Source organism: Accipiter gentilis, chromosome 8 (assembly GCF_929443795.1).
Source record: "Accipiter gentilis chromosome 8, bAccGen1.1, whole genome shotgun sequence".
NCBI lineage: Eukaryota > Metazoa > Chordata > Aves > Accipitriformes > Accipitridae > Astur > Astur gentilis.
In genome coordinates, this window is record NC_064887.1 from 1607425 (window position 1) to 1634579 (window position 27155).

The following is a 27155-nucleotide window of genomic DNA, read 5'->3' on the forward strand; positions in this document are numbered from 1 at the left end:
GGAACAGCCACTGAAAATGTCCGACTGATAATTCGCCGTATTTCCGATAGGCTGCTTTCATCTCTATCACTTATGCATTCAAGATCACCATACACCTGAACAAAACCGCCCTAGGACAGGACAGGGTATATGGATGCAGAGTAGCGGAGGGAAGCTAGGCTGCCTTTGTTGGCAAGAATGCCAGCTTGAGTCATTTTAAAGTGTTGCCTGAAATACAGTTTCAGACTCTAGCTGTACGGATAAAAGCACAAACGTACACTGCTGTGGTGACATACTGATGGGAGAGTACTCCCTGTACCTGGGAAAGCACTGGAACCTGAAACCCAAAATCAAGAGACCCAAGATTTGATTCTGGGACTTGGACAGTTTCAACAGAAACTAGAGTTAAGTTTAACTTTATGGTCTGGTCCATACATAATATATTTTATAACACACAATTGTAATGCGGAAAATCATCTAACAGAATTAAGCAAATAATTTTAAACAAATATATTGCAGAGATTTCTACATTACTTCATTTTATATTTTATGCTCAACCTTAATTTCAACAATGAAACTGCTGACAGTATATCAGACACAGATGTGGAAAGCCCTTCCCCTAATTTTTACTGCGTATGGATGATAATTACTGGAAACAAAATGGTATTCACACACCGTATGTTGCACTACCAAGGTAACCTGTATTTCTGTGGTTATACTGAAAATTAACATATTCTTGGAACATAGGCACGTGTAAACCTCAAGGAAAATTCAGTCTTTTCTGATGCCTATGGCAGCACGGAATATGTATCAAGAAAGGCTCATTTTAAGCATTAAGTTCCTCAGAGGAATAGCCATGTGCATAAGAACAGAAGAATCTGGTTTTTTGACAAAACCTTTGCTCTGCTGAAGGAAATAATAGAAAATTTTCTTTTGATTTCAGTGGAGGCAGGATAACATGCTAGTGTGCTTGCATTTAATGATTTCCTATATATCAGTTGTCACAATTTTTTAATCATTAAATATTACGAAGTTATATACAATTCTAAAGCCAAATATCACATTTCCACATGGAAACAGCAGGAGATAAAAGAAGTAAATGTGTTTTAATCTATTAAAACACACTGAGACCCAGATCTTGGCCCCATTCAAGTTTTTCTTTGGATGCCAGTGGAACTAAGATCAAACCATAAAGATTAAAAAAAAATAATAATAATAAAAAAAAAATCAAGATTTTTTTCCTTATAGTTTAAATAGTTTTTAAAAAGTAATTCTAAATATTATTTTTATCTTTTAAAATATATTTTTTATAAATGTATTTTTACAAATAACTAAATAGTTTAAATTTTTTAAAAATAAATTCTTATAATGCATTAGAAAAATTATGTGAACTATACCTGTTATCACTCAGATTTAACACTCTCAGCTTCTGCATCTGACCAATTTCATCAGGAAGAAATTCTAGCTTGTTAGAGCGCAGAGACATCACTGTTACGTTTTTACAGCTTCCAATCTATAGGAATGAAAAAACCAAAGATGTTAGGATACCTACTTTGATAAAATTTATTATCACTAACTTATGTCAGGAGGTGGCCAAATTGTGTTTTTACTGTAAGTGACAGAAAGCAAAAAACCCACAGAATCTAGTCAGAAAATAATGCTCTCCCTTTGTCAGTAACATCAGGGAAGTGCCTTACCTGCACTACTGTTCTGAGTGATACTCTCACCTTTACATGGATTTACTAATTTACTGGTTTTATTATTTTACTGTGGAGTACGTAAGAAAGGTTTGGTGTTCCACATCACGCAGAAACAATTGCTTTAACAGATATTTTGTCTGAGTAGGGATGAAATCTTGGGCCTACCACAAAACATCTCAATCTGTCATTTAAAAACAGAATCAGCTTCTCACTTCTCTGGGCAGCTCAGGAAGGAAATTCTCATCCACAGCCAACGTCCTCAGGTTATGAAGGTAGCCAATGGTGGAAGGTAAGGACTCCAACTCATTACAGCTGCAGTCAAATTCTTCTAATAAAGACAAACTGAAATTGTAAATACACTTGTTAGATGCTATACAAGGACTAGATAACAAAAATCAACAATCTAAAACCTTTGGAAGTTTTAAAGCATCACACTACTACAGACTTCATGCCCTGAAGAGGGAACCTTTATTGCAGATTTCCCTAGGAGAAGTCTATAACAACATGAACTATTAGGGAACTATGAGGAACTATTAGGGACACTGTTTGTCAATCTTACCCAGTAAGGCAGTTTAAGAAAGACCACTCAGTTTCCCCACATTATCATTCTTACTTTTTGTAGTGAGGAGTATTCCAGGTAGTTCAAACAGATAGTGATCAGGGCAATTCATACTAAGCTAAAGCATTAAACCATAAAGTTTATAATCTTAACATATAAAGACAGACAACAGGTAAAGAAATACCGCTGGTCAGAGCAAAGGTAGGGGAAGCAGAAATTGCCTCCAGGGTACGTTCCAGCTGATGCACTTGATATCATTTCTAATACTAATTCTAATCAGTAGTAAAAAAAGATGAACTTGGATCCAAACTCAGCAAAGTAATCTCAGCCTGTTGTAGTCAGCCCCAGCTTATCTTTCACATGTCCAGAAAGCTTGCTAAAAAGTGATCTTCAAAGGGTATCTGCATGGCAAGGACTGAAACAAAGCAGACCAGAGTAAGTAATCTTCTGACACTCAAGGTCTCTCTTTTAAAAAAATGAAGTAATCTCAATTTCTGTCCTGTATCTTTTTTCCTAGACTGTTGTACTGCCAAACTGTGAAAAGAAAGAGACCTGACCTTTCCTCTACGTAATCATGTTTTCAGGAAAGAGGATGAAATAGAGACAGCTGACAGAGACTCCCCTGTTGAACTGAAGGCTGGGTCAGCCACAGTCCCCAGTACCAGAGAGCAGTACGTATAGAGAAAGCACAGCTTGCTAGTGCACGGAATTGGCATTCAGTACATCCCTGCATTGTATTATCCATGAAGAGGTTGTGAAATGAGTTGGAGATTTCGTACCGAGTCCTAAATGAAAGGGGCCCACATCATAAAAGCCACCGCCTTCTCTGACAGCAGCTGGCACCTACGCAGAATGAAAGCCAAGGAAACACCGGGAGAGCTGACCAATGCAGAGCGCTGACAGTCGGCACTTGAACCTCCCCACCCACCGCTGGTCTGGAATGAGATGGCGTTCAGAGGCATTTTTCTGCTCTTCGGGACCCTGTCCTAGCCAGTCACACAACCCACAGGACTTCTGCGAGTATTTGCTTTTCCCTGAGGACAGCAGGTAGTATCAGGCGACAAGCGTCAATCTTACTTTGGTGATTAAGAACCAACAATTTGACCTTTGCTAATGCAAGTAACGCTTACCAACAGGAATATATATGTGTAATACATGTTATATAGAGAGATATATAAAAACATATACATATTACATATACATCATGCACATACACACACATATTGAAAAATATTCTGTAAAATATCTACTGAACCTCTTATAAAATTAGGCTGGATATAAAAATTCTTAAAACGAATGCTGTACTGCACTACTCATTCAGCTCACAGAATAAAAGTTTTGTGACCCGTAACAAATGCCATTGTTCCCTGCTTCTGCTCCACATGTACTACCTTTTTCTCTCAAGTGCTTTAATTAATAGTAAGGTTAAATGGCAAGCAATTATTTCTTCCTCCACGTTTGTCATCTCCCACTGACAAAGGGACTAGGTGCCCAGAAGACTGGCCTTTTTTTCCCCAAATGTTTTGGTAGATCTGATAAAAAGTTTACCTCTGCTACAAACCTTGCTCCTTAGTATTTATATGAGTCACAGCTGCAGGACTGGACCTTCATTGTACATCTAACTTACCTTTATTCCAGTTTATTAATTAAAAAACCAGTTGTTCAGCCTTCAAATTTTATGAAACATGAAACCAGAAATAGCTATTCCTAACATGGAATTCTCAGAACTTTCCTCTAATTGCTGTATTTCAGTAGACTGAAAAGCCAAAGTGAGTCATACAGTGATTAGTGAAAGAGATTAATGGAATATACCCAAAAGCTCTGCCAGGCTTCAGTTATAGCTTTTCTTTAATACAAGCTCTGTATCCACCACAACTGATTTCAAACTAGATACAAAACAATTTCAGTAAAGGCAAAATTCAATCATGTTTACCTACTTCATACAGAATAGGTGCTTGACAGTGGGAAGTCCAACTGGAAAACTTGTTAAATTGCAAGATGCATACATTCTTCCTTTTACTGATGATAACACAACCAGAAAAGCTTGAAAATAGATAAGCTAATTGAGAACTACAGCGTTTCCAATAGCAATCAGAAAATCTGATACTCTGAACAGTAACTGTGGAAGTTTCCCTGACAGTGAAGAATGACTTTATCAGACAAGAGAATTTTATTTGAAAGGTATTGTCTGGCACAGACATTCTCAGCTTCTTTCCTTCCTGATGACATCATCAGCAGACAAATGAAGAAGGTCACAATAAAAACACCAAAGTCAGTGTGAAACTATATTTTATCTCTATAACTACCACGGTTAAAAAAATACGCACTTCAGAAGGTGATATTTCATTCATCATGGATTAAGTTAAAGTAACAGCTATAATTCCAACAATGCTAATTTAGCTAAAATATCATTAACCATACTGTCTTCTTGGGCTAAATTCAGATCCTACTTGATAGGTTTAAAGAAAGGCAGACAAAAATCAGATATGCACCTGCTGTTCAGTTTGGCACCCATTGAAATAAGGCAGTTCACAGTACATGTCCTAAGGTAGATGAAGAATATTTTTAGACAGATCAGTAGAGAGACATTCATGGAGAATGAAGACTGCCACGAATAAAAGAGTAGTTCCAACCCACTTCAGCCCTTCTCCCCCAACAGCCACCCAGATAAGTGCCAAAGCAGCCCAAATCCTAAGAGTTAGCTACACCCACTATTTTGCAGACCCAGGAACAGGAGTTTACACTTGCATTTGCAGCATCTGGTACTGTCAGATATGGTATAGACTAGACACATATAGAAAACACCCATCTAACAGTCTTCTACACTGGCTTTTGAGCTACTGCACCATTACCTATGAGGGGGTCATGACTTCCCTCATGACACCTTCCTACCGACAAAGGGGAAGCATGAGAATTCACTTGGGTCCTACAGATAAAATCTCCAGTCTTTGGGTCCAGTTTGGTAAAGTATTTAATCAATGTGAATCCGCTGATTTTATGTGGAATGTTTTATTAAGCTGGGTCTACTGTGCATAGTATCTTGCAGGGTCAAACTCCAAATGCCACTTACAGGCTTGCCCTTTGAACAAGACTGCCAAAAATGTGGGTGGTGGTTCACTATTAGCAACATCGACTCAGACAGTGTTGAAGTGCTCTGTGTCTCATCATGAAATTTGTTCCTGGAGGGAGAGTTCCCTCCTCCACACTGCTAATCTTTGTGTCACAATAATACACTCTGCAGTGGGTACTACAACTATGATTTAGGAGAAAAAGACCAGTAGGAAACTATCCAAATGGATGAGTCAGAGAAAGGAAGTTCATTTTGATGTGGGAGACACTGTCCTCATTAAATGAAAGTAGTTCATTTAAAAAGCACAACCAATCACTCAAAAATAATGTGATAATATTAGGTGATTAGCCTACTGCTCTGCATATACACCGTTTAGAACAGCAGTATGCACCTTTAAAAATGTAATTAAGGCTCCAGGACAAACAATACCGAACAGATATTAGGTTAAAAAGGAAGAGGGTTTTCCCTTCAATTTGAGAAATTCAAGAAATAATAAAGGTTTTAAAAGGTCTTAATAACTGACCTCCAAAATGGTTAAAGATAATGCTGGACATTATATCAACCTTTTTGCAGAGTGTCCAGTACCGCTTTGAGCCTTACAAGCTTTCACTGCCTATCAGAATTTATTGCTACACAATTATTTGTGTAGCAAAGATCTGCCCTTTTGTGATTCATATGACCAACTTTTAATACTCTACATGAACATCCCATAACTGTAAAGACACTGCAAGAAGTACAGCACGGTAGGCCGAACCTAAGCTTTCAGTTGCTACAGTAGTAATAGTTCACAAATTTTTCCTGAATGGCATACCAACAACTAAATTACTATAAAATGGGCGCGGGAGCAGTAAAGCACTGGCTGTGCAAGTTAGAGATTACTTCTATTCTAGAGACCTCGCTGTACTATCAGATTTCTGGACAAGTCTAAATGAAGTCTTCTCGGCTTTAATTTTGGAAGCCTCAGAACAGCCCTGGCTTAAGAAAACTACTTCTAATGAAACAGTTTGTTGAGCTACAATCTGCTGAAGAGAGAATGTTTTTTGCACTGAGAGCAAAGGCACAAACTGTGAGCGCAACTCTGCTCACAGATGCCCCGTTCCCAGCGTTTCATGCTGACAGCACAGAATTGGTATAAATGGTACAAGCATGTGTTCAGTCCCACCAGGAAGACAATGATTACTCAGGCTGAACTCTGCTTCTTCTGCATGAATACTACTGCTGGGGCAAGAGGAATGATGGAAACACTAGTGCTATAGCTGTAGAAGGCAGCCGGGGACCATATATTCTGAAATTTTTTCCAAATATGAGTTTATATAGCATTTCAGAAGTAAAATACGTAGAGGAAGAGGCATCCTACAAAAATATCAATGTTAAAGATATGTTCTGCTAGAAGGGGATATGTGCAGTGTGAAACAACATAAAGCAGCACCTGTTTCCATACTTGGAGACGTGCTTGCATCTGCCTTCAATTTTACAATAAATTGAAGGTTTCATTTAGCAATAAGTTCAAGACACACAACAGTACAAGACAGAATTTTGCACCAGTGATCATGTAGTATCTGACAAAATGATAGCTAAAGGGCATCACTACTGCTTTTCATAATAAGATCACTTACATGATATTTTCACATTTTGATGTATACACCTATGAAATTGTCATGACTTTTTCATTTACGTTACTTCAATATTTTAAGAAATCTTCATACTTATGAGGTTTGTGGCCATTTTCTTTTAAGCATCAAGTACTGGCTGTTGCTATGGAAACAGATGTATTCCCCCAAATACTTCTATTTCTTCTACTTTTGCTGCTCTAATCATCTAAATTGCAAGTGATTCATAGAGAAAAATACCTTTGTTCTTTTTCTTGGAAAATATGATACATTCCATCTTATCACTTATACCAGTATAAGTCCACAGAAATAATAGTGTTGCTCCAAATTTAAATGTTATCAGCTGGGTGTTAGGCACACATTTCAAAATTGTTTTATAATTCAGTACATCTTTGACTTATTTTTTATTTAAAAAACCCCTACATTCTGCAAGCCGAAGGGAAAACACATTTTACTTAATGTTGAAAATCATGACACTTATACTCACTTTCCAATTGCATTTGGCAGAATTGTAAGCTGATTGTCATCTACTTTTAAAGTTGTAAGCCTTTTCAACAGTCCTACAAAACAGGTAAGGAAGAAGTAATAGAAAAATATTTCACATTAATCTTTTTTTACTTTCTGTAATCTCCCATATCCTTAAACAAACAATGATTTCTAACACTCAATAACATTGATCTAGATTTTAGAAAACATCTGTATATAGGACAGTACACAGACACATTCTTGTCCCTTTGAGAATACTTTTCATCAAAATGAAGCACTGATTAAATGTTAAGCTGAACTTCAAGTGAAATATTAAGTGTATTTCTGCAGTCTTGAAAAAAAATGTAAAAAAAACCCCAATAGTATCCTATCTGTGTATTTCTACTTATATATTAAAGTTTCGATCAAATTCAAGTCCTGTTGCCTTGATTAAAAGGTGCTTAGGTCATAACAGGACATTAGGCAAATTATCTGAAGTAAATGCTACATTTCTAAAGCTTCACAATATGTAAGTATAGAAGAAAACCAGAATCAGACCGAAAACTAGAATCAATCCTGAATGCATTTGTATATGCGGTTAATACTTATCATTAAAAGAATGATTATATATCTAAGTCTAAGCAGATGCATAACTGGGTAACATTTACCAAAAAGGGAATGAAACTTCTGCTTTACCAGTGCATAACAGCAGAAGACGATAAAAAAGTAAAGACAGAAAAAATGGGGAAAATATTGCATTATAGTGCTAGAAACAGAGCTTGAAAAAGATTTACACCTTCTGGAAGTTATTGACATTTCAAAATCTGTTTTTCCCTGAAAGGAGTCTGGATATACTGAAATATCATTTTTTAAATGATCATTTGTCATTAATGTTAAGAATAATACAGATTAATCACCAATATAGAGAAAAAAGTTAAATTCAATGTGCCATAATATGAAAGCTGAAGCAAATGAAAAGTAGAATTAAAAGAAACACTACTCATTTCAATTGCAGAACATTTTTGTTGAAGACTTTTCCAAAATCAACATGTTCCAAGAAACATCTAGTTTTCAAGAAAATTTTCTTTTAAGAGGAAAAAGTTCCACCAAAATGAATTTCAGCAAGCTCTCATTTGAAAATGCAGTATTAAAATGAATCTTTTTGCTTTACTTCTGTCAAATCTATTATCATTCAGGAATAGGAATTTGGAAATGACAGCTGAATATACCTAATTGCAAGAATGTATACTTCAAAATGTAAACATTTATTCCTTTTGTGCAGGAGCTAAATGCCCTCTAAAAATCAATCTGCATATGCATATCGAAAAACCATATAAAGCAAAAATTCTAGAATTTATGGTGAGATGTAGAAGACCAATATAGAAAATAGTTGTAAAAGACATCTAGTAACATTCGTGTAGCACAGTATTATTGATTTGCAGTACATTTTGGAATCTTGACTAAGCTGATTTGAAACTGGGGAATTTAACAGTTCCATGTTCAAAAGGACACATTGAGGAAAGTGAAGAAGATGATGGTGATGATATAGTGGGCTCATCGGCTAGAAGCACTAGAAGAGAGGAAAGACCTCAAGTGCTTCTAAAGAAAATGTAAGGGATCAAGACTGAAATAAAATATCCAGATGTATAGAGTCATAACCTACAATCACTTAGCTTCCAGAATGTCTATATATTCTAAATAATTCAGAAATTCTATGCATGCAATATAGTCAAAAGCAAAAATGAACAGTTTGAACTATTTCTTTGTTTAATGCTCTCATACGGAATTGCATTACTGTAACTCAGAGTAGCAATTTCCTTCAAGAGTTTCACACTGTTAACATAATCACTATTATACTTACTTTCAAATTTAGATCAGATCAATTATATCTTTCTTTGCTTATTTTCTTTAAAATAGCAAATCAGAATAATCAATACCTTCTAACCATGGATTTTTTTCCTGACTTTACAAAATTATCTTCATGGACTGTGCAGACATAGATGTTTCAAACTCTTTCGGAATTTAATGGCAGTTCTTATTCCAGCTATTGTCAAGTCCCATGATTTAAAAAAAAAAAAAGATATTAAAGAAATCCTCAACTGTAAAAGATTACAAGAAATCCTGAGTTTTTCTCACCTATGGAGTCTGGCAGTTGCTGCAACATATTGGATGACAACAGGAGATCTTCAAGTCCTTCACATCCCGATATGTCCAAATCAACAGTTTCTATCCTGTTTTTTGACACATCCAGGTACACGAGCTGTTTTAACTTCCCTATAGACTTAATAGCATGTCACAAAGTGTTACTTGAAAAGATATACACTGCATGCCAGTTTCTAAGTTTAATTAAAGACAAACAATAGTAATACAGGCTTATATTCAGTTATGTCAGCATCCTTTTTACAAGACTTATTTCACTGATCTGCTCTCTGCTTCTAAGGAGGCAGCTTCATGTTATCTTTAATCATATCTGAGCTGTATAAAGGGAAAATCTCCCTTTCACGCCAACATTTGCCATTCTACCCATGTTAATAGTCAAACATAATCTTTGTTTCTAGCACAGACTACTTTTTTAAAAACTGAATTATTAACATTGGAAACCTGGCAAATCTCTAAATCTTAAAATCAATTACCAGTTAGTATTTCCTTTCTATTTTTACAAGTAAAAATTTAAAGCTAATATTAACTGTTTTAAACCTCTTGTTTTGGAGAAGGCTTTCATAAAACATCATCTAGGGTCTACTAGAATCAGATTCCGGAAACATGGATTATTCACTGAAAATAATTATGCTCCTTGAGATTTAGTTCCACGACCTACTGAACATCTTCAACTCTAAATACCCTCTTCAGGGATTAAGATAGCTCAGCAGGACCATGTTTGGAACACATTTTAGCTCTGGATATATTAACCAATTTCATTGTGAACAGAAAAGAAACAGAATAACAGTTAAAATGTTTGTGCACACACTCTCTAGTATATCTGACATTTCTTCTACTCTGTTACACTGCAGCAACAATACTGCAATATTGGTGTTCTTGATCTCCAGCTGGTTTCAGTATCAAGAGGTGGTTTCAATATCAGCTTTTCTTTTCACTAACAAAGCACTCAAAGTGGATATTCGGACAGTGACTGAAAGTGATCATTTTCTTTGCAAACATCCTGCTTAACACAAAAGATTAATGTAATGTATTTATGACAAAAACCAGTCATGGCTCAATGCAAAAGATTGAATTTTTATTAACAAATGTTCAAAACTGAAAGAGGAAGAACTACTTCTATCACCTAGGCACGTTTGTGCTGGATATAGTTCTACATTTTCCCTGCAGCCATGAAGAGCATTATTATGTGAAGCATATGATCTGTCACCTGTGTTATAAAATGCTAATGACAGGGATCCCTTTCTCCAGTCACAATCAGTGTAGGTATTTTAGAGTATTTAATTTCAAATAATTTATGGCAATAAAAATTGAAAATCAAAGTCCTACTGTGGGGTAGCAACAACTCAAAAACAGCACTAATATATAACCATGACCCTAATGTTTAGATTGTAAAATATTTTTTGTTCCATTTCTAAATGGAGTGCTTTCTGGAGGAACATAACTTCATTCCACTGCCTCAGAATTGCTTTTAATATAGTTGAATCTGTACATACCATCTGTTATTTTTAATTTTATTTAGATTACTTAACATTTCGTCTTCCTTTTTAAAACACGTGGGTTTTTATAAAACCGCTAGTTAATGGATGCTGATTGCGAAGGCAATAGGAAATAACTTCCCCTCACAATGAAACCCACGCAACATTTAAATAAAACAGGCACATCACCATTTAGATGCTATCATGTAATAACACAACATTCAAAAGTTTTTCGTACGAATAGCTACGCTAAGACTTTTATTTCTTGATAATAATTAATGACTATATGAACTAGGAATATGTACCCATTCAAGAAAATGCACAGGCATTTATTTACTGCAAGGTCAATAGTTCACTATATCACACAATAATTTGATTATGTAAAATAAATGTTCATACCCCAGGTAGTATTTGCAAAGAATTATTGTCCATCCACAATTCCTTTAGATTTTGTATTTGTTCAAGAACCTCAGGCTGAAGAAAAGAAGATAGTATTAGGACCATTAAATAAATCAGTATTTTTTTTTTAGTTAAATATAAATCAGTATTTTCTTTAAAAAAAGATTCCCTCTTCACCTTGCTTTTTTTTCTTTCTGTAACCCACCATCAGACTTTCAGATACTTAATGACACAAATAGTATGTTCATTTAATTTAATTTAACCACTGTTGCTCTTTGTCAAAACTTGTAAAATTTAAGAACCCCCTGGAAAAGAAATGAATACAAAGAAGAACTTATTAGAAGTTCCTGTTCTAAACAGTCTATTGGCAGTATGCAATTTATGAATAAGGCAAACGATTGAAGTGAGAATTGTGGAGCTTCAGAAACAATGCACTGAAAAGAAAGACCAAATCTCATCTTGTGGCACATGCGAAACTGCCTTTTGCATGATTTGTAGCCTTAAAAATAGCTTAACGGAGTCATATTGCTGAACATTTTCCTGGATATACTGCATTTATGTACAATTTAATGTCGGCAATTGTCATATTCAGTAGTTAAAATAGCTGTATGCAATGATAAACCCTTAAAATTACAATATTAAACTTTAATCTAAGATGTTCTATTCTTTTCAACACTATAGGATATTAGTGAGAGAAACTGAAAAAGGCAATTCCCCAAATCATTTCCTATTCATTACAGCTGTGAAAATCAAGAATTATCAGGTCACAAATATTCCCATGTTTCTGCCTAAGCAGTATTTTTCTTTTTCATGAAACACTATTTTCACAGGTAAAACATCAGTTTGCCTTAGCTCTGTAAAGTCGTAGAGATTTTTGTTTTCAAAAGTCTGCTAAAAACTGATATTAAATATTTCATTTGGCTCCGACTAAATCAGATTCTAGCATTTTAAAAGCCTGTAGTACTATTTCACTGGAATTATTTCAACACAGCTAGAAACAAATCCACCTGTCTAGCATCACAGGACCTTGAAAGACCTCTAATTATATCTCCTGTGGTCTAAAGTTCTTTGGAACGTTATAATTCCCAGAAGACATACAATTTTCCAGTTGTCCAGGTCACATGGTATGTTATGGGAGAAGCTCCCAATGCATCATCAGATAAGAAAGAACCCGCTAGTCTGGGGAGCTCAATCCCTCAGTTTTCCATGTTGTCACATAACGTATCTCTACCGAGAAATGATTAGTCAGTGTTTTAAAAATAATTTATTTTGCCTTGGCTAATTCTATTGAAATTCTGTTTCCTTCAATGGTTAAAACCACTTCTAATTTCCAGACTAAATCAATGAATGATCACTTTATACTATTTGTTCCTGTTACGATTAATGTTTTTTTATTCCTCCAGAGCGTTCACTGAGGTTATTAGAGACAATCATTATTTCCCTCTCAACTTTAATTTTCTTTTAAATACCTCTCATTAGACAGACACCCTTCTCAAAGGCAACAGACTATTCCTATGTTGTACATATTACAGTTTGATTTGAAATTTCTTGAGCACGGATTATGGTATACCATGGATTATGATATAGCATTATGGCATACCATAATCCAGATGAGATCTCACTGATGGTTTGATAAGTGGTATTAACAATTGCTGTTTATCAGTTGTTCAGTGCCATTTCTTATCACTTCAAAGATTAGGAGATTTCAAACCCTTGACCCATACCTTGTGATTTACTGCTCCACTTTTCCTAGATACCTGTGACACAGATTACCTATTCCCTTCCTTGATTACATTCAGTCACTGGAATATGGCAGCTATTTAGGAAGTGACAATTTCTATTTTAGGAACACATACCTATCTCATGATTGGTATAATCTTGTTTCCAGAAAATTAATTAACAGAATTACTCCATCTTCGCAATTACCTTTACTCTTAACCCCATGCCTATTGCTCCAGTTTGTCTGTAGGAAGACCCCAGCCTCTTCCAGTGCAAAGGGAGGGACTTCAATCGTCCAAGGATGGACTGTCAAAGAAATTAAACTCTTCCACCCCACCACAGTTCTAGGTAGTATATTTCTCCAATAAGAACAAAGTTTCTACTGAAACCCAAATCAGAACCTTTTGATCCTTTTTTCCAGGTGATCTGGATTTAAACTAGTACCACTTCTCCTATGACATTTCTGCAGATTCATGCTGTTCCCTTGCCTCTTGGCCCATTTGCTCCTGGCATTTGATTCTAGTTCATACATTTTTGGAGCAGCTTCCCGAAAAATGAGTCAGCTCGGGGAGACTGGTTCTAATAGCAGTACAGGGCCAGCGAAAACATAGAATGATGTTGAAGTAATTTAAAACAGAGACTACAAAACCAAAGCACCCCTCAGAAAGGCACGCTGAATTCAGGAAGCATATACGTATTTCTTATGATCAAAATTCCCAATGCCATTTCTGAAAAATTTTATTCTATTTACCTATGCAAAAGATTTCTAGTTGTAATTAAAAATCTGAGTTAAAACCATCTATTTTCTCCTACATAGCAGTATGAATTAGTAAACATTAACAGGGTTATAACCGTAATGGTAGAAGGTAGTGCAAGGTAGTGCACCATCTATAAACTAGATGTAGACTTTTTGCTACAGCTTTCTACTACTAGATAACATTTTGAAATTTGTTTAAAGTGAAATTATCTTAATTTTAATGAAAGTTACAGGAAATATCGCCCTCATAAAATTGTAAGCCCTGATTCAGCAGCACTATTTGTACAGACTGTTATTCTATGACTCTGGAGGAAATGGTTCAGCTCACAGGGTTTAACAGTCACTAGACAGGCTATTGGTGGATAAGGCATGTGCAGACATTTATTTCACCCTCTGTGTAATAGTGAGTGTCACAGTATTAATTTGTTGTAGTACAAAAGCACAGGCCCTCCCAAATAGCCCTAGCAGTGACAGGTCTCAAAAAGGATGAGGCAGCAGTTTTTCTAAGTTTTGCTTCTCTTAACATATTTAGAGTTCCTGCAGGATGAAGTCAGCAAGCTCTACTTAAAAACACGTCCATTTAAAAACCCAGTTGAAGCACCCTCATACTGTTTCTGAGAAGTGTCAATTCCTACAGATGTAGCAGAAACCTGAAGGGAACAGCAGCTTCATTATTTTCTATACTGATGCTAGAGAAAATTCCCCAAAGCTATTAAAATCTCAGGGAATTTAATACTCATCTTAGAGGTGAGTTAGGGACAGAAACTGCTTTTGGAGTCCAAAATTTACTTCTGCTAATAGCGATTTCTAATATTTGCAAGATATAATGATAGATATTCAGAAATTAATACATAATTGACACAAGCGTTTATATTGAGATCATCAATTCATCCCACAGTATTCCAGCAGCAGCAACAAGCTCTGAGTGAGAATCACCTGTGACCTTGATCTGAACTGCAGAAGCCTGATATAGATGAAGCGTATTCCATTATCAACATTTACCTCATGAACTATGATAAATCTTCTATTCTACAAGGAAATGTGACCATAGCATGTGGCCACCACACAATAATGCCTTTTAAGTAAAAGTTTAATGCCACATGCACAGAGCACCCAAAACATACAGGCTTTCCATTAAAAAATGGTGTGTTGCTTACCAGTTCAGAGAATTCATTATTGCCCAGATCAAGTCTCTCCAGTTGAGTCAGTTTGTGCATTGACCTGTAACAGATTAGGAAATATCTAAAATGAAATTTTTACTTGCAAGATGTCAGTCAAATTTTGTTTAGATAAAAAATAAAGCTCAAATGATACTGTTATTGCAAAAAGAATTACATCAGCTTGATGCTGATGCAAATGAGAACAATATACTCCATCCTTAAGACATTAGCTAAAGTTCTTGAACTAAAAAGCTGGCAACAATTATTTTAGTATAAAAATAAACACATATCTTCATATAATTTTGCACAGTTGCTCAAGGAAGACGACCCACATTATATTTATAAGCAATTGAAAGTAATATAAATTGTGGCATTTTTGATACAGATTTATAAATTTGTTATCAACTTCTTTATAAGCCACTAGCAAGTGTTTTGGCTCTTCATAGCAAAAGTACAAAATACGGTTCTTACCTCCCTAAAACTGTACCTAACTACAGTCACGACGCAAAAGCACTTTTGTGACAAGGGTCAGCACACTGAAGCTTAGGTGAGGCTTGTTTTGAGTCCTTCTGTTGGTTTAACAGAAGGCACTGAGCTGATGGGGTCCCCTCCTCTCGGGGTTGTAATACGGGTGACCTGAAACACGGCTTCCGTTTCAGGAATAAACAAACAAACTGTCACACCGATGGGCGGTGGTGTTTAGTGACACTTGCTGTCTGCCAGTAGCTTATAGAAATTCTATCATTGTAAGCAGATAAACAACAGAAGAGAGATTTTTAATTAAATGACCAATCTGAGATTCAAGCCTTTGACCTGCTGCAAAGCACGCCTAGGCAAGTATTCCTCTCTCTGTGCGGTTCACGGCACAGGAGCATAGCAGGGAGACGGTGCGATCCGTGACACCGCGTATGGATGGGAGCAACGCGTTATACTTTGCCCCTTTTTGGGTAGCAGCTCCTCTGAGCGCAAGAAAGGCTTCACAGAGCCTCTGTTGCAGAGACCGTGCGCAAATGACAGCGGAATCAACCAAAGCAGCTTATCCTTCTTCACAGCATTATAAAAGAAAGAGTCAAATAAGAATGTATCACGAGAAAGCAAGTGAACCAAAAGTTAGTATCAACTGTGCTTTATGCAGTAAAGGGCTTTAAATGTGGAATAACCTGGATTTATGTCTGTGACTGATCACTACATAACAGCAAAAAAGGCACTTTTACTGCTCGGGCTTAGGTGACTGAAACAGTGAAATAAAAGGAAAAGTGAGAAGTTGCTAAAAATTACATGATTAAATTCTTCATTTACTGAAGTCAATGGGATAAATCTCCCAGGTTTATCTCTGAATTTGTGCTGGGAGAAAAACTGGTTATCTCAGGTATAGCTTAAACCGACAAAGGCACAGATCACAGCGTACGTGGACTGACTGTTAAAGGCATTTAAAATCTATCGATTTTTAATATAGGCAAACTTCTTAAAAATACACAGAGTTTTAAAAACTATACTCAGAACATACGACAGCAGAAGCACTGACTCAAAGAAGTAATCCCAAAGCAGCAACAGATCTTTTCAAAATGAGAGGAAAATTGCTGAGCGACTTGTGAACAGGAGCTGAAGGACTGAGCACGGTAGAAGGATGGCAGGACTGCGATTTCCTCAACTGGAATGGATGATCTGCACTTGTGTAGTGTACAACTTTGCTCATATCGGAAAAAATAAGATTTTTCTAAAGCTAATTTACTACACGATACCTGTGTACTTTTTGCTACTTCCGGCCTTTGCAAAATGTTAGAATTTCATACTTGTACGAAACTAAGATGAGGAAGTTGTATTCAAAATTACTATGACATTGGAGAAAAGAACGATTTCCTCGTTTGAATACATTGATCTTGAATTTTTTTTTATAATGGTTGACATTTTAAAGTTTTAGTAAATTATTTCAAATAGTGCACTCAATACCCTTACTTTATATTTTAAAAGGTTAATAAATTTAAACCAAATGGCTTTATAAAATATTCCAGAAAGACTTCATTCATTTTGAAAAAAATTGATTTATTATGATTATATCCTTCAAGGCCTTTTAACGACAATTCGGCACTAAACAAGGCATTTTAGATAGTAAGACTTCCAGGGACCTGAGCTCCACCGCTATGCAAGGGGTGTAACATGCCAGAGAGCGACCCTGGGTGCTGGCCCTCCGCCGTCCCTCCTGCTGTCCGAACACCAAATGGTTCCTCACACAGTGTTGGTTCCTACTACTCAGCTCTACCCCAAGCAATTCCTGGGCAGATTCAGGAGGCAGCCTGAGCCAGGACCCCTTCCAAAAGGCAATGTGGCTGCCCTGTTCTGGATCAAGTTCAAATCTAATTAGTTACTGCCTTTGTTTCCCTGAACAGAATTGGAAGAGGATATTACCTCCAGTGCAGAATTTCTCTTTAAGCCCCGGTAGACCAATATGCTCTAAACACCATACTGGCTTTTGGTGGTGGTAGTAAAAAAAGAAGATAAAAATAATTAAGTAATTTAGTATTAACTGCAACAGTCAGTTCAGAGGTCTTCTAAGGTAATCAGAATTGATCCTAACAAAAAAAATTAGCATAGTCTTAACTGATGTGATCTAAAACATCAACCATTTTTATCTCTGCAATTTGTATCAGAAGTAAAACTGATTATCAGAGATGCTATGGCTGAAAAACACAGACCTGTTTTAACGTTTAAATTATGGAAGGAGGAGGTTGTGATGGGGCTAGATAGAGAACACTGCCACATATTTATTACAAGCAAACTTTACTTTTCATTTTCTAAAATAGGAAAAAAGAATTCACAGAAATATAAATGCCATTCTTCAGCAGTAGAGTGAAGTGGTTTTTGCTAGACATGTTAGTAAAATAAAAAAATATTTAGATAAACAAATATTCCACTCTCAAGTTTAAGAAGTTACATACTTCATTAGATTTCTTTAATTAAACAGACACTTTCTGACCTACTGTAATTCTTCACTTTGAGCATAACTTCAAGGAATGACTCTTCGGGTCACAGATCAAGATCAGGCATCAGATGTGCTTCTGTACGTTACAGAAATTAATGTTTTGTAGAGTGAAGTTGTTAAAATATATCTAGGCCTCTTAGGCAAATAAGTTCGCTATCGAACCAAATGAGTAATTCCTTTTGATAGAACCTGCTGTCTTTCATATTTAGGTTGTTAACTTTCATCTAACAATCTGCAGTATTTTCAAACGCAGAAAATTTAAGTTAGATAATATAATAAATACCAATGCATTTACCCAGCAGTTTGGGGAAGTGCAATGCCAAGTCCTGAAGTCCTTTGAAACTGATGCTACCAGTACTGTGAAACTACTGGTAATACCACTGCAGGACATATTCCTATATTATTGATTCCTTCAGTGCCTTCTGGGTTACTGTGTGTCTGTTTTAACTTTTACGGCTTTCTAAAATGTTCTTCTAAGTGTTCATCTTTCTACCTGTTCATTACTGTTCTTTTTTTTTTTTTGTCCAGTTTTGCACAATCTCAGTTTCCTACACAAGTCTTTGAAACCTACCAAATATGTTATTTCTGCTGATCATTTGGTGTTTTGGAAACACCTAGAAACAGTCACAGTTTACTTTCAGAATCCATTTCATCTCTCTGTGCTGACAGTCACCCTAACACAGATTAATTCATGATAGCTTTGCTTATTAATGCTTTCTGAGAGGTTCACCTATTTCATACTCGCTCAAGTTCACTGCTGTACATGGCTCCTTTCTATTTTTCTTTTTCCTGTCCCACTCTTTTCCAATATATTTTCCAACCTATTTGATCAATGTTTACAGGTACCTTTCAGACAAGAAAGCAACAGGTCCTTTTTCTTGTTTGCTAAAATGAATGCTAGCTGCCCATACAGCCCTGAAGGGGTTAGCACCTATATTAAAATTAAGTAAAAAAGTAACAACAAGGTAAGAAACAAGATGTTGTAGTTTAAACCTAGAGCATGGAGGAGTTGAATCTGGCACAGTTCCGAAACAATATATATCAATATAACTGTGATCATGCCAGATTGAGCACACAGATTCTTAAACAGAAACTGACTTTCTATATACTCTACACACCCTTGTTTTAGTAATATAAATCTTGATTCATGCTTCCCAATTCCCAACCTGCTGCTTACTGCATTTTTGTTCTTAAGTATTCATTACTTTGAATTATTCTTGCTATAAAACCAGAAGGAATTGTGAAAATATTTTATATTTTACTAGTAAGTCCTTAGTCTGCAAGAATATCTGGAAGGTTGGGAGCCATTCAAGGAGCACTAAGCATTCCACCAGCACAACAGATGAGGATGCTGAAGAAATATAATGAAGTCACCTGGCCAAAGTGAATGTTTCACACTCTCCCCCAAATGATTCCATTTCATATTACACTCTCCATTAAAATAATAGTGAAAAAATGTTTTTAACCCCTCTGGTGCCCTGACTGCACTGTACTTCTCTTTGGAAATGTCTTGCAAAAGCTGAGTGAAATTTTACACATCGAGACAAAAGCTAAGTTTAATCACCAAAGTTACAACACACGTCAGCTCTTTTAACTCCCTTTCTGTTTAAATAACATATACATCCCTAAAAATGTTTATGTTTTGTCTAACTTACTCCTCCTAAAACTTTCACCACTGTGTCTTAATTGATTTATTAATCTAGTTTAGAATTCTGACATTTAGATACAAGTTGTAAATATCGTATACAAATTTTTAAATTAATTGAACTCAATGGAGTAAGTAATTACATCTGTAATTGCAAACTTGATGACTATGGACGCTCTTATTACCACACTGAATCTCATTAACTTTAGGAGAATTCTTTACACTAATGTGTGCACTCCCTGCCAGTAAATGTTTGCAAGACTGGACTGAAGAGTTTTCCAAAAAATGATTACATTTACTTATCCACAATATACCAGTTGCTGTCATGGAAATCAAAGTATTTTTGCTTAAGACAAATCAATCGGACCCCTCTGAAGACTATCCACTCGTTCAACAGTCAGGTAGTGCACACACTATGACGAAGTCATTATAAGAAGTCATTTAAATGCTACCGAAGTTCCCTTAACAAATCCTGAGGGCAGGTTTCATGCCTTAGTACCACACAAAGGTTTTACACCACAGGAAACACATTTCGGCACGTGAGCATCGCAAGTTTATAGTTCTTTCCACTTGCAGATGTTACAAGTTTTTCGGTTGTAAAATTAACTGTATACACTCACAAGCATTACATAGTACAATGGCTTCCCAAGTAAAAACCAGGAAACATGACATACATTTTTAACAGATCGTACAAAGTTTTCTCTCACAAGTTAGTATTACTTCTGACTTTATCATTCTGCATTAAAGTTGACAAAAGCTTCTAGTGATTGTGACTCCCCATGCTCATGTTAAAATGCTCCAAAAAAACCCAGCCACAAGACTGAAAATACCTGCTAACTGGAATTGGAAACTGAACAACAGTATTTCTCTGTTATTTACATACACATAATTATATATTTTGAAATGTGAAACTCTGAAACTCTTCAAAGATTAAATGAAAGATAATCTAAGTTACAACTGAGTTGGTAAAAATTTGTGTATTTCATACTGTAATCTGCCTTTGAACAAAACTTTTACTTTAAAAGGTTTGGTTTGTATTACTGTAGATTCATCATAAAAGGAAACTTTTAAACATTACTTTGTGCGATTTCTACAGTCAGAGACATACTTTCAGAAACTGTAACATTTACATGGGGGCAGATTAATTTCAGTTAGCTGGTACTATATCAAAAGATAAAGCGCACTGCCAAATGTACCCAATGGAATATTATATGAGATTTTTCATTAGCTTCTGATATTTTTATCTCCTTCACGTAATTACTTATATTTTTCTTACAAAAAGATTCATTATATTTTTTATGTGAGGTCATTTTATAAAGGTGGAACAGGAAAGGTGCAATTATGAGTAAAGCTCAGTTAAATATTCATTGCTTAAATGATGCAATGTAATATAATTAATGTGCTAATAAAACTTGCAGCCAAAATTTTCACATAAATCTTTATCCATGTAGCATTTGGAACTGTTCTTCCATTCATAAGTAACTGCAGAAGTTATACGGAGAAAATCTGATTCTTGGCTATGGAAGTGGACCTCATGGTAGGTTCAGAATAAGGTGAACCTTTTTTAAAATTATTTTTAAACACACTAATGCAACACGGCTCTCAAAAAACTACAAATGCATGAAACCAGCATAGAGAGTAGCTTAGAGAGATTGCTGAATACTTGGTGAAAAATTAAGCATTACTCACAGTAGTTTTAAAACATTCACACTCCGTAAATTATAACTCACAGTATACAATTCAGTGGTATTAATCATAATTCATGGTAATCACATATATTGCCTAATACAACTTTCTCATGTTCTTGCATGTTTATTTTTGCTGCCTTATTTAGAAGATACTTATCTACACATTGTAAATACTTCAAATAACCAGGAAAATGCCTTGCATTTACAGTTCTGGCAAAACAAATGAGCCAACTGCCATAAATTATTTTAATGAAATCATGGTATTCTCATCAAAATCCTGGTCAGCTTTCTGACAGACAGGAGATGGTTACATGAAGGTTTATCCAAACCTTCAATCACAAACTTCTAATCACATCTGAATTGTTCCCACATATGAAGAACTGTATTCATAAATAACAAAAGTATCTCTAATAGGTAAAAATTCATGAGTGAAAAGCAATTATGTCAGAGAAATAACTAGATTTACACAACGATAAATACAATGGAAGAGGCAATATAATACTGCTACACAATTAATGCATGTTCCTTGTATGTCATACTTCTACAATGAGAGGACTAAGAAAGTTGTGACAGTTACATACTCTATTTCCTTGTGCAAGAACATACAGAATTATATTTTCATTTGAGTTTATGATAAACGAATACCATTATCTTCTGAAGAAATAAAAAGCAAATAAGGGCAAATATGTTGCCATTGGATGTTGCAATATGGATTATCTGCTGTATTCATTTCAAATAATATTTTCTCACACCTCTGTTACACAGTAACCTTTATTTCAAAGTTGTTAAAATGTCACATTCAGGAGTCTCTTCCAAATTTAGTATTGTAAACCTTGCAATGTAACTTTAAATTCATTAATGAATCAGTTTGGAAATTACATGTAAAATTAATACTTCACGTTAATAGTTTACCTGTTGCAGAGTAGTTAAACCTTAACGAGGACTAAAGCATTACATGATACAATCACAAAGAGCTATTTATTTTTACATCACTTAATTACAAAGAAAATTCAGTCTTACTTTTCAATGAATCTCAAGATAATTTATATAATTTCTAGAATATAAAGCATGTATGGTGTAAAGTGAAGGACCAAAAGTATAAATTAATCTGTCATAAAGTATTGAATCTATATATTATCCAGGCTTCAAAATAACCAAGTATGTTTAAAAACTTATTTTGATGATACAAAATACTGTTACACACAGACTGAAATACATAACGAGTATCTAAAATAATGTACATAACATGTATACTAATGTCTGTTTCATCTTTAACTATCAAAAATAATATCCATTTCAGCTTTTAATTATATTGAAGAACTTAAGGATTTTACAATCTGCAGTCTCAATCCACAAATCAGAGAATATAGCAGAGACCGTGGGATGATGCCCAAAACAATTAAGTCTCTGAAGACTAAATAACTCCAGAAGCTCTCAGTCAGTCATGGAAGCATACGGCTTAGTTACTTTTATATAGTCTCGTTATTAACACAGAGAGAAGTTAGGAGCAGACAATCCACAAGGCATACTGTTGCCTTGGCTGCATGGCCATCAGAAATACTGCTGTGCAAAATGCAGGGCTGTACACAACAACGTTACTTGGGTTAAGCATATGGGAAAACCAGCCAACATACTCATCTGGATTAAACATTGTGGACTAAGAGGCAGCCACCATCAGCCGTTGTATACCAGAATTGTTTGGTTTCATAATATAGTTTGGGAGAACTACCTCAACACAGTCTACTCGTGCTGATGCTCCTGATGCTGCCATTTCTGGTGCCCGAAAATCTGCTGACTCCACATCCTCGGCTGTTCGAGCCACTGTACACCCTCAGGCGATGGGAAAGGGCACTCTCCATCTTCAAATGCTAAGATGAGAAAAATCAATTTCAATGCCCAAAAGATGGAACTGCTGGTGCAGAAGGTGTCTAAATACAACCAATGCATCTATGGCACTGAAGACTTGTGAGACTTTACCTAATTCTGTATCAAGGGCCTAAAATAAAAAGCACTGCAAAGACAAGTCTTATATACAGAAACTGGAAACCAAGCTCTTTCACGATTCAATCATAATAAAAACATATGGACACGCGATTTCAGGAAAAAAATGTTTGTGTGCAAAATGTAAAGATTTTAAAAACACACTACTGACTTAAAATATTGCCTTCCACACAGGATCCTAAATTCCCATCAGTTTTGTTTATGGTGGAAATGGATCAGATCTCTAAAATTATTCCCTTAGTTCTTAGAGTTCCCGCTCTACAACTGGAAAGGTTTGCTCAACTGATTGTAGAGAAAGGTGAAATCTTCACAGTTTTGACCTCTGTTCACACACAAATTTCTTTCCCAACACAGCCTTCAAATTGATGAGGAAGGGCATTCTAAATTTCAGTTCAGATCCACTTCTGCTTAACTGATTATGTAAATAAACAGAATGCAGAGAAAATCTCATTAGCCAGTGCAAAGCTTCTGGCAAGATCAAGACTTTACAAATAAATTTATCCTTTTTTAAAAAAAAAACCAACAACTCCTTTTTTTTCTTTTTTTATTTTGCATCCACTTTCTGGATTCCTCTACCCGCTTCCTGATAACTGGTTTTGCATGGTTAAAAACAAGGTTAATTACATGAAAGTCCGCCACAAAATTTCTTATGATATGCCCCATGGCACATAATTAGATATTCTTTGTGCATCCCCGTTTGTGGGTTCTTCCTCACCACACTTGGGGAACACGCTGCATTTTGGAGCAGCAGCTGCTCTGTCAGAATAGTCTACTGAATAGGACTCTGAGCAGGAAAATGGCCTGGACAGTGGTGTGGCTACAAGGAAAGGGTACATCTGGTACTTCTATGCAGTATCTTAAGACCATTTTCCTGAATGTTGGAGCTATATAATCCCTAACGTATACATTCACAGCATGACCCTGAAATGTCACATTTGGTTTACGAATCACTACTTGAAGGATCCTTTGATACAGAAAACTGAAAATTACCACTTAACATTTGATATTTTCTATTTCATTACGTTTATCTCAGAAAAATCTGGAGGAATGCTATTCGGAAGATACAAGAAAATACGTGCCCACTTGCAGGATTAAATCACCTCAACTAAACTTCTGTCCCTTTTCCAGAAAGTAACGTGTGTTTCTTAACCTCGTATCAGTGTTAAAAATGCTGATTTCAATGCACTACTTGAACATGAGAAATTCATGCTTGCAAGATTTCAAAGTATATCTAGTTAAAAACATTCAAAATACAAGTAACAGCAAACATACAGCTATTCTGTCAGGGAATTTCGGTATTAATATTCCCTGAGGGAAGTATGAGCTTCAGCACATTAGAGTCACAGGGTAAATACACCCTAACAGACACTAAACCTTGGAGCCAAAGTCACATCTAGTAAACTATACGTGACTCTGGTGAGATCAATGATTTTGCTGTAAGATGTCCGCATTTGGACAAAGAAACACAACATATCAATAACACAGGTGACATAATAATTGCTCCATGTTCTGGGACAAATACACCTGTCTAACAATTATGAACCCAGGACCCATTGCAGTTACCTAAATTCAAAACCACTGAAACTGAGCAAGATCGACTGTATCATTCACCGCCACAAAGGTCACCTCACTGGTTTTGCTCAAAAGATTCAGTATTTGGTAAATAATGTATTTGACAACTTATATTTTGTTTACAGTGTAATAACAGAGTGGAAAGTAAGCAACTGATTTGTAAACACTGCACTACTGATCAACTTGAATATATTATTAATTTAATACAAAATGACTACTACTTGGGATCTGGGTCTCCACCAGCTTGAAGACCGATGAGAAGCAGGCTCTAAGTTTCCCACTACTAAAAGTTGACTAAAAATAGCCTATGTTTCATCACGATATACAATATACGATTCAAATCTCTAAAGAATTCAGCACGTGCTTTATACTCTTATTTACTAGTTTTGCATGGAATGAATGAATATAAATTAAAGACAGACCTAGTTTTAGCCTGCAAGACTGAAAATGCAGTTTTGGCCCTATTTTTCCATTTGCTTTGCCAGAGAGCAGGAAGAAGACCTAACTTAAGATGCTGAATAATTAACAGGGATGAAGCAAGTTCAAACGGTGTTAATGAATATCTGATGACTAAAAGTTAACTGAATCAGCTAACGCAAAAACCAAGAGCAAAAGAATTTTACTCTTAACACAGGTTTCTTAGTAGTCCTTTTGATTCCTATTTCTACTGAAATATGGCCTAAAGACAGCATGAACAGTTATCAAAACGAGGATTATTTCTAAAGGGAAAGCCAGAGAAATAAAATGGGGATGTGCTAGAAAAAGACAAGGATTAATTCGAGATGAAAAATATCACGACTCAAGAACTATCTTCATATTAATTGAGGAAGAATGATGGAAGTAGTCAGAGATGGCAAGGAGCACCTCAGGAAATGAAAAAGCAGAAGGACAAGCCCTATTGTCGCACATGAAGTATCTGTATATAGTTACAGTTATGCCCCCTCAGAAGAATGGTCGATTTCTTCATAGGTGATCTCCAGTAGTTTTAACTGTGGAAGTATAGTTTCAAAGATCTGGAAGATCTCTACTGACAGGCTCTCCAAGGCAGTTGCTCTACCGCACTATTAAAAACGTGTTTGGCTGTAGTGGCTGTTTGACAGCTGGGCTAAAGAGAACATCACAAGCAAATTAACCCCATCCGACACACGCTGCGCTCTGCGGAATGGGTGCCAAAGAGGAGGCCAGTGCAAGACTTCTAAGAGACATAGCTTTAAAAGCAAAAAACTAGAGCAACTGCAGGGCCATACTGCAATCTACTTATTTGGTTACAGGTAGGCAGAGAGGTGATACTACATTAGGAAGTATGGCAAACAATGGGCAAGGTTTGGTTCACCATCCAATGAGCTTGTGAGCTTTAACAGAACCCGTCCACTGGAGACACTGAAATGGGAGAAGCATGGAAAAGCCATATGTGCTAAAAAGATGGCTACAGGGCATAAATACTGGAGATAACTGGTGAATATAATCCACAAATGTATTTCAATAAGAAATACAAAGATTAACAGTTCATAAAAGAACTCACTGACTAGCTACAGGAAAATGTAATTGTTGTAACTGATGACCATTGCAATTTATTCAGACATATGTATTCTGCAGTTTTTCAAAAGTAATCGCCAATCACTTTTTATATCTGTAAGAATATAAGCAGTTGAAAGTCATCAAGTTTTGCGTGATTATTTTCCCGTTTGCATAAATAAAATGCCTTGCAGTACAGTGACTTTTTCAAGGCTTGAGGGAAACAGTAGCACAAGGTAACCTTTTGCACACCACAGCTGATCACAGGTTAGGCACTGTCTGCTTGCTGGCCTTTAGGGAATGGCCGATGCGCTGCAAGAACACAGGTTACAGGATATCCCTTCCCTCTCACGTGGAGGGGCAAATGGCCACTGCTTAAGTTCACAGCCCACAGCATCTGCAGGCACAGTTTCTACACTCTGATACAGCCAAGGATGGCAACAACTAAGAATGTCATTCTACATGTGCTTATCTCAGAACCATCCATCCTTAATCCAACAACCTATTAAATGACAGAAACACACTGTCCCAGGGCATCAGGTTAAGCCATTGCTCAAAGATAACAGAGGAGAGTGACATACAGCGCAGTGCATACAGACACGCAGAGGAGGTGTGTGTTACCTGCAGGTCAACGCTGCATCAGTACTGCAGCTGAGAAACATGTGCTTCTAGTAGTCTCCTATTCCAGCTGGGAAAAAGAA

General features: G+C 36.0%; 1 protein-coding gene across 11 annotated transcripts in view; it reads right to left on the reverse strand.

Moving 5' to 3' along the window:
- Positions 1-27155, reverse strand: part of LRRC7 (leucine rich repeat containing 7) — a 184069-nt gene that overhangs the window by 56970 nt on the left and 99944 nt on the right. For 6 of the 11 annotated variants that reach the window (XM_049808182.1, XM_049808181.1, XM_049808180.1 and 3 more), the window contains exons 7-12: positions 15051-15114; positions 11418-11492; positions 9520-9664; positions 7406-7478; positions 1892-2021; positions 1377-1492 (exon numbers count right to left, since the gene is read on the reverse strand). In XM_049808182.1, coding sequence (XP_049664139.1) covers positions 1377-1492; positions 1892-2021; positions 7406-7478; positions 9520-9664; positions 11418-11492; positions 15051-15114 — 603 coding nt within the window. Of the gene's footprint in view, positions 1-1376; positions 1493-1891; positions 2022-7405; positions 7479-9519; positions 9665-11417; positions 11493-15050; positions 15115-23050; positions 23235-27155 lie in introns of those variants that run through there. The other 5 variants (XM_049808188.1, XM_049808187.1, XM_049808186.1 and 2 more) reach the window with 4 other exon arrangements.